This window comes from Leptopilina boulardi, unplaced genomic scaffold (genome assembly GCF_019393585.1).
Source record: "Leptopilina boulardi isolate dan_hultmark-lab unplaced genomic scaffold, ZJU_Lbou_2.1 LbouV2_328, whole genome shotgun sequence".
Taxonomy (NCBI): domain Eukaryota; kingdom Metazoa; phylum Arthropoda; class Insecta; order Hymenoptera; family Figitidae; genus Leptopilina; species Leptopilina boulardi.
This window is the reverse complement of record NW_026137894.1, coordinates 71,070-86,714: the sequence shown is the minus strand read 5'-3', so window position 1 is coordinate 86,714 and position 15,645 is coordinate 71,070. Positions and strand designations below refer to the sequence as shown.

The 15,645-nt window shown below is 22.9% G+C and overlaps 2 protein-coding genes across 9 annotated transcripts in view; one reads left to right on the top strand and one right to left on the bottom strand.

The window, feature by feature from the left end:
• LOC127285034 (E3 ubiquitin-protein ligase Ubr3) overlaps positions 1-15,645 on the top strand; it is a 51,565-nt gene that overhangs the window by 13,083 nt on the left and 22,837 nt on the right. The window lies entirely within an intron of this gene.
• Positions 116-13,802, bottom strand: LOC127285044 (uncharacterized). Of its 7 annotated transcripts, none has more exons than XM_051310834.1 (9): positions 9,092-9,191; positions 6,687-7,221; positions 4,954-5,095; positions 4,424-4,561; positions 2,889-3,106; positions 2,370-2,590; positions 2,043-2,281; positions 1,701-1,866; positions 116-1,279 (listed from the first exon to the last, which is right to left on the bottom strand). In XM_051310834.1, exons 2-9 carry the CDS (start codon positions 7,164-7,166, stop codon positions 946-948), a joined length of 1,938 nt encoding a protein of 645 aa, XP_051166791.1. In that variant the 5' UTR covers positions 7,167-7,221; positions 9,092-9,191; the 3' UTR covers positions 116-945. The 7 variants fall into 7 exon arrangements, with proteins under 7 accessions (XP_051166791.1, XP_051166789.1, XP_051166790.1 ...); XM_051310832.1 differs by having other exon boundaries at positions 9,073-9,183; XM_051310833.1 differs by having other exon boundaries at positions 8,749-9,172.

Below are 15,645 nucleotides of genomic sequence, written 5' to 3'. Positions count from 1 at the left end.
TTCATTTTTTCCAAACTTCTATTTATGAAAAATAGTAAAAAAAAAAAAAAATCTAAAAAAAGAAATTTTCTACAAAAAAAAAATAGTGGAAAAACTCTTGAAAAATAATGCACTGTTTCAATGTTTATTTAGATTTTAATTTTAAATGAAATTTTTATCACATCCATTAAAAAAAAATGAATTATTCATACATTGTAAGTTTTTAGCACTAGATATACAATTAAATTGTTCATTTATTGTAAAATCACAGAATTTCTCTCGAGTCAATACAAGGAGATTCGACAATACTGAACTCCATGATATATATATTTTTGTTTTTTGGCTTTCTATAGAGAAAAAAATTAACATACTATTATTATTATTATTATTAGTCCCCAATTAACGAGGTGTTGTTTTTTTCTTCAAATCTTTTAATACACGAGTATTATAAATGGCGTTTAAAGAAATGCAAAAATAGATAGCTAATTATGTAATTTCTTTAAACTAAAAAATCGTACAAAATATTTATATAGCCGAATGTAATTTTATAAACTTAAAGTTTTATTTATAAAAAGAAAGTATCTAATTCTAATTATAAAAACGCGTTAATAGAAAAAAATTATTTCGAAGAGAACATTTTTTTTTTATGTAAAATTAAGATTTTAAATAATCATTGTTAGATTTGTGTCTTTACGCAAATTAATGATATTTGAATTTTAATTAATTGTTGTTAATTGTTAATAATTATTTAATAATTGTCATTTAATAATTGTTACTTAACAATATTGTTTTTTTTCTAATTCTGTATAGTTATTTAACAACAATGAATTAAAAAACAAAAAAAAAAGGTTAATTACTTCTATACGTAGCACCTGGCTGACAGTATTTCTCTTTTTTTTATGTTCTTATTTTTCTATATATTTATATATTATAAAAAACCAAAGATGAGAAAAAAAAGAAAATAAATTATGAGGCAGTGATTTCGTTACTTAATCCAATCACTGGTTTCGATGGCGATAAATCAATTTCCAAATGTTTGGCAAAATTGTACGTTATTAATTTTAAAGCGACAAATCCTCCCGATCCTGTTTGTCCTTTGTGGAAAATTCCTGCGCCCGCTATTGGCACTGGTGGCTTTGGTACTATTGGTTGAATATCAAGGAATGGTATTGTCGTTTGTCCCGCGTCTTTTCCAAGATCAGTTGGTGCAAAATGTAAAAATTGATTTGATCGTGAATCGGGAACAGCTCTCGATTCCAAACGTATTGGAATGTCAGGTTTCTCCAATTTGAGCTCGGTCCTTGAGAAAAGAGAACAAAGAAAAAAAAAAAAAAACAAAAGATGAGAAAAAGAAATTTTCACATTTTTCGAAAAATTTCTCTTGTCAAATTAAAAAAATAAAAGAAAATTATTCCGCATTTTTTTCGAAAAATTTCTTTTTGTAAAATGAAAACAAAAAGGAAAAATAATTCCATTTTTTTTTTTCATAATTTCTCTCGTGAAATGAGAACAAAAATTTTTTTTTTATTTTTGTTCTCTCACGAAATTCCATTTTTTTCGAAAAATTTCTTTTTGTAAAATGAAAACAAAAGGAAAAATAATTCCATTTTTTTTTTTCATGAAAATTTCTCTCGTGAAATGAGAACAAAAAAATTTTTTTTTTATTTTTGTTCTCTCACGAAATGGGGAAAGAAAGAAAGAAAAAAAATTGTTCTTTGTACCTCTTGCCAACAACTGGTATGTGTTCGTTAAAACCCTCATTTGCATCGGTGTTGTCATTCGCATACCAACGACTCTTTTCCTTCATCAAAATACCGGTAGTAAAATTAAATGGCGTTGCGCGAATTTCGAGATTTAAATTCGAACCAAGTAATTTGAATTTCAAACCTAGAAACAAAATTCGAAAATTGTTCTTTTGAAAATAAATATAAAATAGAAATTATAACTATTAATAATAATGATTAATATTAATTAAATTTAAATAATATTATTTAAATATTAAATTATTATTTAAAATTAATAAAATTAGTAATTAAAATTATAAAAATATAATTTTTTTTTACCAGTTAATAAATGATCTGGTGGCGGAACAAGATCATCTAAATCCATTCCTCTTTTCTCCCAGCTCACTGTATGATAATCAATTCCATTTTTAACATTTCTATCTAAAATTGTATAATCGTCAATATCTTTCCACGATATACTTTGTGGATCGATATTGCCTTGAGCGCGTAAAATTCCCTCTTGAATTTGAATATGTATTATTTTGTTGACCTTCTGTAGTCTTATTCCTGTTACGACTCTGTGAACAAAAATTTGCTTTTTCTATTTTGTTCTGTCGTGAAATAAGAAAAATAATAAAAAAAAAAAAAACAATTTTTTCCACTCACTTATTATTGTCAATATCGGAAACGACTTCTCGTAAATTAAAGTAACGATCGGAATTTGAATTATGATCGTCACAATAACAGAAACAATAGCTGCAATGCCAGAAAAGCCAACGCCACCAACTATCAACTTTTGTTGTTCCTATATGACATTGATCTTTTTTTCCATATATAAGTCCATTTTCATATTCGATATATTCATATCTTCGAGTACTGTTCCTTGCCTTTTTTTTCAAATTTTAGAAAAAAATCAAATTTTTAAAATTATTCAATAATTTTGCAAAAATTTGGAATTTGTAAATTTAATATTACAATTATTAAATCTATAATAATAATAATATTAAAAATTTATAAATTTAATATTTCAAATTCTTGAATTTTAATTCAAAAATTGGAATTTTTTTACGAAAAATTTTTTTGGAATATTTATTTATGTAAAATAAAAAATGGATTTAAAATTAAAATTTCAAAAAAAAAATTAAGTGATTGAAAAAATTCGATTTTTCTTTCTAATTTTCTTACCGATGGACAAATCCACATATCAGAGTCAATATATTGACAGTGTACAATTTTTCCATTACATCGACGTTGTTGTGAGCAAAATTGATTTTTATAACAGCTCTGCTGTTTTGCCACCGTGTAATAGGCACAATTTTCTCTACAAGTTGCTACATCGTTAAGGTCTACTTCATTTACAATGTAGCCTTGGAAAAGTTGTTTCAATTCCGTGTATGTTTCTTCTGTAAAATATTAAATCAACAAAAATTGCAAAATACAAAAAAAAAAAAAAAAAAGAAGAAGAAAAGAAATATTTTCCTAAAATTATAAATTACATCAAATTATTGCCGTAGTTTATTAATATTTCCCGTCTAAATGAAAATTAATTACAACAAAAAAATTGTGAAATTAAAATTTGAAAAATTATATATAGTTACAAGTTTTTAAAAATATAAATTCGGTTAAATACAAAATCTAGTAAATTAAAAAAATAAGGTTTTAAAAAAAAATGAAAATTCGTTTCAAAGAAAATACGATAAGTTAAATAAAAATTTGCTTTCATATAGGAATTGTAAATAAAAAATGGAATTAAATGAAAATTTTCTTTTAAACAGAAATTCGGTTTAATGAGAATTTTATTATTTCAAATTAATGAAAATTTTACTAAAAAGAATTTTATTATTTCAAATTAATGAAAATTTTACTAAAAAGAATTTTCACTTTATAATGAAAATTATGTGGAAATTTGGTAAATAATGAAAATTCTGTTAATTATAGAAATTCATTAAAATCGAAATTCTCTTAAATTTTGAAAAATCGATTTAATATTAGTTTGCGAAGATGAAAAATTTTAATAATCATTTTATTTCATAAAATTCGGCTAAAAAGAAAAAAATTGATATAAATTTTTTTATACTCTACAAAGATTGAGTTTCCAGGAAGTAATTTAAAAAAAAATAATAATAATAATAACTTAAGGTCATGTGACTGTTGTTATTACCCATGTAAACATTCTTCGCAGGTTTTCTCGCAAAATACTTTGGATTAAACTTGAAATTTTGTGTAAAATTCAAAAATTCAAATCCATTGTCACGTGCAAGAGTTTAATATTTTAATAAATTAAATTATTATTAAATTATTTATACTATTATTATTATTTTAATAGAATTAATAAATTATTTTATTATTTATTATTAAATAAATTATTATTAATTATTAATTATTTTGTCAAAAAATGTATTCTTAAAAAATTAAATATTTTGAAAAAATTACTGAAATTAAATTTTTAACATTAAAATTTAAAAAAAAAATTAAAAATTAAAAGCTAATATTAAATTTTTTTCAAATATGGAATTTATGAAAAAATAAATTTTTTTCGACAAAATATTTATTAATAATACTTTGGCACATAATAGCGATTTTTTTTTTTTTTAATACTTTTATTGAGTTCTCAACAAAATTTTAGCTCAAGTTATATGAAGTAGGTATTTTGCGAGAAAACCTGCGGAGAATATTTATATACATATGTGAAATCACAATATGACCTTAATTATTCTCACCTGCTTTGTGAACGGCTGGATCACATTTCCATAGATCTCGAGGTGCAAAAGCCATTGCTGTTTTTACTGCTCTTAATGTTTCAGTTATTCTTTCTTGAAATTCCCTTTTTAATTGATTAGCCTCCTCAGTGAACGATCCTGAAATATCGCTTTTCGATTTATCGACTATATTCTGTTTCCACGTACAGATGCGTTTCAATTTTCTTTTTTTTTTAAATTTTCTTTTCAATTATCAATTAATAATTAATAATATTATTTTATTATTTTTCTATATTAATTATTTTATATTATTGTATAATATTATATTATATAACAATATTAAAATATTATATAATAATAATAATAATAATAATAAAAATAATAATCAAAAATGAAAATTAAGAAATTCAAAAAAAATTTATTGCAAATTATTTCATTATCAATTATATAATCAGAAATGTAGAACAAATTTTTTTATCTCGACAATTTTGTTTTCTCAAAAAAAAAAAAAAAACAAACAAACAAACAAACAAAAAAAATGCAAGACGTACCGTTTTCGTAAAGTTTCAAAAGCTTTAATGAAAACTGCATCATTGTGTAGCCTTTAATTTCAGTGAGGGTAATGGTATTATAAAGATTATACAACAATTGTTGTGGTGACTGTTGAAGATTACAAATTTGTGCTGAAGCTTCCTGCAAATAAGAACAATTTTTTTTTATTCAGTCACGATATATTTACTTATCTGAAAATTGATCATTGCATTAAAAAAAAAAAAAATGACGGTAAATTGTTGAGATAAATTTTTAGTTTTTTTTTCTAGGAAAAAATTTTCTTTTTATTTTATATTGCGAAATTTTCAGTGTTTTAAATTTCTATTTAACAGAATTTAATTTAATTTAATTTAATTTTATTTTATTTAAAAGTAGAATTTCTATATTGAATTGCATTTTGAAGTCAAAACGTCAAACATTATTGAATTTACATGTCAAAGAATTAGTATATTTATCGGAATTTGTATTTTTATTTGAATTTCTATTTTACAAAAATTTATAAAGTAGAATTCATTGTAGAAAAAAAATTTTTTTATTTACCGATTTTGTATTTAACAAAATTTCTACGAATTTGTATATTATATAGTAGATTCGTCAAATATTCTTTTCACGGAATTTTCCGTATTTCTATTTCAAAGAATTTTAATTTTTAACAGAATTATTATTTTTTACCGAATTTCTTCTTCGAATATTCACTTAACAGAATTTTTTTTTTACTAAATTTTAATTTAAGAGAAAATCTATTTTTAATGAAACTTTTTATTTAATTGAATTTTGATTGAAGAGAATTTTTATTCGAACAAATTTTTATTTAGCAGAATTCTTATTTATGAGAATTTCCATTTAGGAATTTTTTTTTTTAAATATTAGAATTTCTATGAATCAACAAATTTTCATTATATTTTTCAAAAATATTCGTTGTAAATATTTAAAATTTTTAAATTCACAAATCAAAAATTTTCAAGAAATTTTTTGATTGATTATTAGCCAAAAGTTTTGAACGTTGAAATGAACGAAATATTTTTTTTAATCTATAAATTATTAGAAATTATGATGTCAATGTAAATTAAAACAGTAAATTAAACAACATTTGTTTAGATTTTTAAAAAACAATATTTTATAATAAAATTCGTACTTAAAGAAGTTGTAAAAAAAATTTTGTTCATTTGAACGTTAAAAACTTTTGGCTCATGATTGGTTATAAATTTTTTTTTTTTAGTTCGCGACAAAAATTGTCGTCTGCTTTTTTGGACAAATTAAAATTCGTCGCTTTCAAAAAAATTTTTCACTAACAGTTTTGGATAAAATATTTATAAATCGAGTATAAGAAATAAAAATGCTTTGACTTTAAAATTCGACTAAGCAGAAATTAGGTTAAATTTAAAATTAAAAAAATTAAAAATTAGATTATAAAGAGAAATTTTATTTATTTAAAAATTAGGTTAAATAGAAATTTATTTAATAAATTTTATTTTTATTAAATAAAATTTAGGTTGAATAGAAATTTGATTAAAAAACAAATTCTATTTAATCGAAATTAGATAAAAATTCGACTAAATAGAAATTAAATAAATATTTACTAAATCAATATTAAAAAAAAATTTCAAAGATAATATTTATCGTAATAAAATTTGACATTTAAAGAAATATTTACGCTTCTCTAAAAAGTTGACAGAAATTAAATTTTGTATTTTATTTTTATTTTTTTTTTGTTTATCTTTTTTTTTAATACCTTATAAGCTGAAACAAATAAATTTTGTCTGACGATATTATCGGTTATTTCTTTGAGTGCTTGAGGTACAGCAACATTTGGATCATGTAGAATATTTTTGGCAAAATTAATCCACTCATTTTCACTAACAAAACCATTTTTTTCTTTAAATTCATTTTGCATTTCACGAAATCTCATATAAAAACCATTAATTCGTCTCATATTTGTTTGTGTTCTTGCCCATATCCAAATTGTATTAAGAGCATCAACATATTCATCGGGTGAATGATCAAATGTTTTTTCAATATTGTCACCGAAATATCGATAAACATTTATCAAATTATAAACTGTATTGTCCCTTTTAAAATATTCATCATTGAGTTCGTCTCCTAATTTAAATAGATTTTGTCGCAATGTGTCTATTATTGAATATTCCTTACGAATTACAGCATTCGCTCCTATAATTAGGAGACAAATACTAAAAAAATGTCTCTGTCCCATTTTTCACTGTCTATTCACTGTTATTCGATGCACTTTTAGAAATTTAGTTATATACCTATATTATGATACGAGTGGAGAAAACTTTTAACTAATGACCTTTTTTTTTATTCTTTGCTTTTATTTAATTTTTATTTATATAGAATTTTTTTTCCTCATTTATTTCTTGTAAATTAAAATGTATTTATATAGGGCTAAATAAATTTTTTATCTCTCTCTTTGACTCGAGAGATTATTTTCATAATAATAGAGATTATTTTCTCCAAGGGTTTTTGTTTGATAAAAAACAATTACATCAGAAAATTTTCTTATCAATGAAATTCATTAGAAATTGAAAGGGAAAATATTTTAGATCTGTAATTATTTTATCCTTGAACTCACGAAATGATTTCGCAAATACAAGAAACTTATATAGATATACGTCACAGGAACTTGAGAATGCACGCTTGATAAACATAACAATTTTGCTGAATTGTCATTTTATTGGAGCACACTAAATTCTTTTATATGCGTCGCTAAAAAAAAATAATAATAATAATAACGAACAAACGTGAGATTATTCATTTATACTAATCAAAATTGAAAAATAATTTTTTTTTTCACAATCACAATCAATTTATTAAGATGGAATTTTTTTTCAAATAATTATTTGAGAATTGATGATAATTTTCTTCTTCAAATAGTTTTTTTTTTTTATTAATAATTTTGAAATTATTATTATTAATTATTGAAATTATTGAAATAATTATAAATTATTATAGATTATTTCTATGAAATATTCGTTAAAATACGTCTTTAGTTCCCGGTTGCGTTTTTCTGTTTTCTTTGTTTTGATTTACGTTCTCTCTTGAAATTTCATTGCAATCAACATTTTTTTTTGCATGATTCAATTTATAAAGAACTAGGACAGGATTAAAGGCGAGATAATCGAGAGAGATGACTCATTTTTTTTCTCTTTTTTTTTTTTAATATAATGCAAATTTCAAAAGGTTACATTTTAGTGCAGGGAAAAAAAAATTAATGAAGAAGTAGAAAATGTGATGTTCGATATTTTTATTAAAATAAAGCAGAAATATTTTTGATGCCTTTTAGACTTTAATTCAATGTCCATTTGCTTTAATCCGAATTATATGAATGTTAAATGTTTCGTTTTAAAAAAAGAAAAAAAAAAAAAAAAAGAGGTCACCCAGGGTCAATTTAGTAAAGGCTTTTTCCACTCGTTTATACTTTAATCAATCAATTGAACATATCCCTGGCGAAATTAAATTATATAAAAACAGGGAGAGAGAGAGATATGTTTTCGAGAATTTCAGGTAAATATTCACTATTATTATTATCGAAAATAATTTTAATTCACTATCAATGGAATTAGGAAAAAAACGAATAATCGCCGAAAAAGATAATAAAACAAATTTTAAAAAAATATTTCAGTTTAGAAAAGAATGTAGAGAAAATCTAGAAATAAATTGAAAAGAGGAGAAATCTAAAAATAAAAAATTTTTAAAGTAGAAAAATATTCAGAAAACTAGTGATAATTGAGAGTAATTAAAAAATGTAACAAAAAAAAAAAAAAAAGAAACTGGACCTGAGAAATTATATTTCGAATCATTACATTGACACTAATCGATCGCGAACAAAACAAAAGGTGTGGGTATAATTTTCTTTTTTTTTTTGCAAGGCGTCGCGATGAAAATTTCCTTTTGAATTTATTGCACTTTGAACACTATTTTTTTTGGTATGGAGTTTCGATAAAACACGTCACTTGCTTTGCAATGACAGGTGTTTGAAAATGACTCTCGCGTATAGAGCCTGGCACGAACTCTAGTTTCCTGACGACAACTATATAATATACTCGATCCCGTTTAACCAGAATATTTTTCTGATCACAACTCTGTCGCACTCTATATACCTATATATAATATAACAACTGTGAGTTTGCCTATATGGCTGTTACGCATGTAACTGACAAATGAAGGCCTCGCCAGCTTGGACCCAACTGAACTCTGGAAGGAAATTCCATTCATCTTGCCGTTTCACCCGCTTTAAACCCTCTCTACTCCTTCCTTCCCTTTCTCAACCGGGACACCAAGCGCATGTCTCTGTTTTATATTATTTTATAATATCAAAAAAAAAAAAATCTATGCAATTTTCAAAAGATCGTTTTCTTTCCAAAAAAAAAATCCCATATAGTGATTTCATATATATATAAGAAATGCAAGGTGAATATTTGAAAAAAAATCCGAATTTTCCGTATATATTTTAAAATTATTGAATTTTTATTTAATATTCGCTTCTTCGATCCCTTTTTTCAAAAATATTATTTTAGCTAAATTTTAATTTTTCTAAATACGAAAGAATTTCTCAATGTTTATTTAAATTGAATTTTTAGGTTATTGAATTATCATTTAATAGAATTTCATTTTATGTAAATTCTCGTACATTTAAAAAGAATTTTCATTCAAAATAATGTAAATTTCGTTCATTTAAAAAGAATTTTAATTTAACTTAATTTTCATTTAGCAGAATTTTCATTCAAACATAATTTTAAGTGAGTCGATTTTTTCAAAATGCAAGAATTCCTAATTCGTCGAATTGTTGTTTCAAAGAATTTATTATTTGACGAATATTGTTATTTCAATGAATTCTTCTTCTTGGAATTCTTATTGACGCAGACTTTATTCATTTAACCGAAATAAAAGAATAGAGACAAAATCAACGGTCGGTAAAATAGAAATTCGCTTAAATTAAAAATTCAGTGAAATACGAATTCGAGTAAATAAAAATTCTGCTAAATTGAAATTCGGTTTAATAATTAAAAATTCAACAAAAATAAAAATTAGTTTTAATATAATAGAAATTCTGTTAAATACAAATTTGGTTTAATGGAAATTTTTTCTGTAATAAAATTTGTTGTTAAATAGAAATTCTGTTAAATACAAATTTGGTTTAATGGAAATTTTTTCTGTAATAAAATTTGTTGTTAAATAGAAATTCTGTTAAATACAAATTTGGTTTAATGGAAATTTTTTCTGTAATAAAATTTGTTGTTAAATAGAAATTCTGTTAAATACAAATTCATAATTGAATAAAAATTATGCTAAATAAAAATTCGGCTAAATAAAAGTGGGGATAATATTTTGAATGACAAATTTTGAAAAAAAAACAAAAAATTTTAAAAAAATGGGGATTTTATTTTAAATTTTGTCTCATTTTAAATATTGTGAATTTTCAATATTATTGTCTTTATTGATTTTAAGACATGAGAAAAATGTTTATTCTTTTTTTGTAAAAAAAAAAATATGTCTCTAAAATTAAACGAAGAAACTTTCTAATTGCAAATATTATCATTGTTTTACCATGGAGTTATATTGCAGTTGTTTAAAGTAGCCGTGAGAATTTCTCATATTTAGAGCTTGTAACTTATCGTTACATAATGTAATTAAAATAATAATTTGATTGTATATATATGTATAGTGTTAAAACATGTTTCTTCACCAAAAATAATATCAGGAATTTTGTATTACAAAATTACAAATTTTTTTCAAATATATAAACTATATAAATAGTTTTATTTAATTATTGAAAAAGAAAAATTAAATTTTATATATTGCTCGTAAAATAAAATTTCTGATAATTTTTCTCGCACAGTAGATTATAAAAAAAATTAAAAACACATTAAAAAAAGTTTTAATGTAAAAAAATTTATTTTAACATTTCATTAAAACTGTATAAAAAGTTTTATCTTTTATTTTATTTTTTTTATTACATTTATTTTTTTTTTATTTTATTAACAATTGTATTTTTTATTGAATTTTAATAACAGCTTATTTTGTTTATAAAAACGTAATTTTGTTTGTTGAATTTTTCAGAAAAAAAAAAAATAAAAATAAATGTATAATTGTTTTTATATAAGTGCGCAATTATAATGAATTTAAGTGAGTATTTTTTAAAATTAAAATAATTTAAACAAAATTCAATATTAACCAGAATTATATTGAAAATATTTGAACTAATTCATTATTGTGTTTGATCAATTGTCTTTACGCTACTGTCTTTAATAATAATTGGTATCTTCTATATTAACTGAAAGACACTAGATATTAATTTTTACCATTAAGAACATTAATCTGAATTAATTATTACATAACGAGAATTGTTTTCCAGAAAATGTAGTAAATTTTAAATGCAAGATAAAAATTATTATATTTATTAGTAAATTTTATTTATTTTTTATTTTACTTTTTTATTTTTATGTATTTATTTACCTATTTATTTATTTTTTTTATATCTATTTATTTTTATTCTTTTATTTTTTTTTGTTTTTTTCTTGTACCTACTTCAAGAATTAATTTTAATAAATTATTTTAAAAAAAAAGAATTCGACAATAATTATTCCAGATTAAAATCTCTTATGGCTAAAAATTAAAAATAGAAAAATTTTTTTAAAAGTCTGGTAAATGAAATTTTAAATTTGAAAATAGAGAAATGTTAATATGCAAAAAAATAAATTTGAGAACAAAATTTTCAGAACTGTGCATGTTTAGATATATTTCTTTGAAAAGTAACTGTACACGGAGAGAAATCTGCTGCGATTTGCGCATGAGCAAGTCCAAAGGAATATAGCATGGACACTTCCAAGCAAAAACCATAAGATTCCATCTGAATATCAGGTGAGACTCATACAATAATACCTCGCTCACTTAGGATTTTTGCTTGAAAGCGTCTGTTACTATATTCCTAAGGACATGCTCATGCGTAAATCGCACCAGATTTCTCTCCGTGTACAATTCAAGATTTTGAGTAATTCAACACCGGAAAGAACTTTGATTCAGTTGACAATATTTTATATCTTTCATTATGCCATTGCACGTACAATACAATCACTTTAGTATGCGATAACAAACAGAAAGGATCGTGTTACTCGTTAATAATTATATTGAAAGTATGCTTATAAGATTCTTATTATAAGTATTTTTTTTTAATTAAAAAAAAATTAAATTTTTATGCGTTTAAAATATTTGCATATTTTTGTTAGAGACGTTAAATTTTTCATTTTACATTTTCAGAAAAAAAAAATTATCATTCAGAGAAAAATATTTGTTGATCTTTTTTTTTGAGGGACGTTCAATATACAAACCAAAACATAACTTCAAACTAAAAATGTTTTTATATTGAAAAAAAGGATTTATTTTGTTTGATTTTACTTTGAGGAATTTGAGGTTATGTCTAGTATTAAAACTCATTAAAACTTTTTATTTTTTTCTAACTTATTTCTTGTCATTATCTAATTTTTTTTAATGAAAATAATTATTGTTTAAAAAATAATCCTTTTGTACTATAACGGGTATTATTTCTTTTTGTTTTGATTTATCGTATCTAACATTGGAAAGACAGTTTTTTTTTATTTTACACTCAAAACTATTTGCCTTTAGTTTCTCGAGAGAATTTTTTCATTTTGTAAATTTTTTTTTTTTAATATTTAAATAAATTATATGTTTTCGTAAATCTAAAAAACATGTGCTAAAACATGCATGAATAATTAATATTAAATGGATGAATCATATGAGACGAGGTCAATGCCTTGCATCTCTCTCAAGTGACAGTTTATCTTTATTTTTCTCTATAAAGCTTTGTTTGAATTACTAATGTTCAATTTTCAAAATGAATAATGGAAAAAACTATTACAGTTATAAAAACAATTTTTTACTTTTCAATTTGTCTATTTTGATAAAAATATATATATAATATTTATATGCTCATTTACCTGCATTCGATTTGCCAACATTGTTAGAATACTCTGTTGAAAAATATCATATTCCTGTGGCACAACTTGATAATGAATTGATTTAATAACATCACGAAGATCGCCTAATCTATGTGAAATAACTGTTCTTGCAAAATCTTGTAATGTATAAGATTCATATTTACTACGATTTTCAAAATAATTGAGATAATCTTTATATAAATTTTCAACTTGACCAATTGACATATAAAGATCGTTCAATCCTTTCTCAAGTTTTTGTCTCTCGGGTATTTCACGTAAAATACGATAAAACATTGTCTCAGTTCTTTGTTCAATTCTATTTTCAATTAAATCTAATTTCATTGAGACTGTTTTCATTTTATCTATCAATCGTTTTTCCATTCTTTTTACAAATGGAAAATCTTGATCGCCCTCTGAATTTGGCGATTTTGGACGTATCCATTCCCATGATTCAAGAGCGTCAGTCACTGTTTCTTTGGTAAATTTAAGAATTTCTGTCACATCACCAAAACTTATATCAAATGATGATCCCAATTGCACTGTGAGGAAAATTACTAATAAACAAGAACTTGACACGTGTATTTTAGTCATGATGCAAAATATAAAAAGGCACTGTTTTTTTTTCAAATTAGAACAAAATGTTTGTCATGATTTTATTTTAAATAACAATAACGAGTTTTATTTTTGTGGTGTGGGGGAATAGTAGTGTAGTTGATTTTTTAGTTGAAAAAAAATAAAATTTTGGAAAAAAGAAAGAAAATTATATATGACGCTCAACTACATTGGAAAATGAGATCGGAGAGAAAACTGTGCTGCGCTTGTGGTGTTAACTTTTGTTAACTGGTGTTGAATTGTTGTAACTGGCAGCGAGAGTTGTATGGAATCAGTTAAATGCAGGGGGAACGCAGGGTCGAAACAAGTTTCTACCAGACCCGATGACTCATTTTATGTTAGACAGACGACAAAAGCCCGCAGGAAAAAAAGACCTGTTTGCGTCCTTTAAGACTTTCTTTTGGAATAATATGGAAATACATATAATATTTTTGAATACCGTTGTTTTTGTCATTGGAGTTTACATATTGAAATTTTTTTTTAATGTTAAATTTTCTTTTACAATGAAAAATCTGATTGATAATAAGGAAAATTTAATTCTTCAAAAAATGTCAATTTTTGTGATGATTTTGTTATGACACCTTTTTTTCTTTTTTTTTTTATTTCAAAAAGAGTAATTTCAATCACTTGACATAACCTCAAACTGAAAATTGCTTTTACCATCAAATAAATTTTAAAATTAGTTTTATTAAAATTTTGAAATATCAAGTTGTTATTATTTTCAGAAAAAATTTGTCAAACAATAACTATTTAACATTTTGTATTTTTTGTTTAAAATTAGTGTGAATAATTATATAATTTTAATGAACAAAAAATTTCAATTAAAATTTTTTTTTAATTTCAAAAAAAAATTTTATTTCTGTTTGATAGTTTTTTTCTTTTTTTAGAAAAAAACATAATATTTGCTTCAAAAAATATAAAAAACAAAGTTTATTTGTTTTCAATAAATTTTGGACAAAATATATTGTTTAAAAAAAATTTAATTTAATGAGCTTGTTTTTGTAAAAATTGGATAAAAATTAGAATATTCTTTATTAATTTGAAGCAAAAATTTAAATAATAATTATTTAACAACAAATTTAGGTAAAAATAAATTTTTGGAAATTATTGTATAAAACTGTTTTTTTTTTAAATTTAGTGAAATTATTATTTTTTTTTGATATGCGATAAATCCAATTTTTAATTTGAGGTTATGTCAAGCCGTTGAACGCGTTCAATGATTTTCTTGGTATTTTTGAAAAACATAATTTCAAATAATTTTTTTAATTTTATTGATAATAAAAACGATCATAATTTTTTTTGGGGTTTATACAAAATTGTTTATTAACAAACTAAACACAGTTGACAAAAGTAAAAAATCTTTATTTTCATTTCTCTTCAGTTCACAGTAATAAAATGCAAAAAAAAAATTACCCTAATAATGTTCATGGAAAAGTTATTTTTAAAAAATAGTGATAATAAAAATGTAAAAAAAGAATAATAAATTTTTTTTTCATTTGTAACTGTAATAAAATAGTTACGTCCCTGCGTGAAACAGATGTTCGACATTTAGACGTTTGGATTGGCAGTTGAAAACATTTATACATTTGAAACCCTTTTCTCATTTCAACCAATGACCGGTTTTATGCACTCAAATTGAATGATTCTATTCCTAAGGGGATTCACCGTCATTCCAACGTAGAATAATTATCATTTTCTCGATCGCTCTCAACTTGCAATACGATTTTGCGTGGGTGGGCAAATCTTTGCCTCGAGTCCACTGACCTAAAATTATTAACGTTCAATTTAATAAAATGCAAAAAAAAATGTTTTTTTTATTAAAAAATAAAAATTAAATTAAATAAAAGTGAGTCATTCGAGTGATTCACTTTTTTGTTATGTTGAACGCAATTTTGTAGATTCTTTGAAATTGGAAAGAAATCCTAGTAATAATGAAAAACTTAATTTTTATTTTTGATTTTTTAAAATCATTTTTTATGTTCAAAAAATGGAAAAAAATTTGTTACGGTGTTCCAGAACAATAATGTGGATTGATTTACAATTTTCTGATATTCTTTTTTTTTTTTTTTTTTCTTTATTCTTAATGAGACTTTATTGTACAAGAAA

Excerpts from the sequence above, each read along its gene's own strand:
- LOC127285044 (XM_051310831.1), bottom strand. The coding sequence starts at position 13,518 with ATGACTAAAATACACGTGTCAAGTTCTTGTTTATTAGTAATTTTCCTC. Across the intron at positions 3,107-4,423 it reads TCCAGCCGTTCACAAAGCAG|AAGAAACATACACGGAATTG; the intron begins GTGAGAATAATT and ends AATATTTTACAG. Across the intron at positions 2,282-2,369 it reads TCCGATATTGACAATAATAA|AGTCGTAACAGGAATAAGAC; the intron begins GTGAGTGGAAAA and ends TTTTGTTCACAG.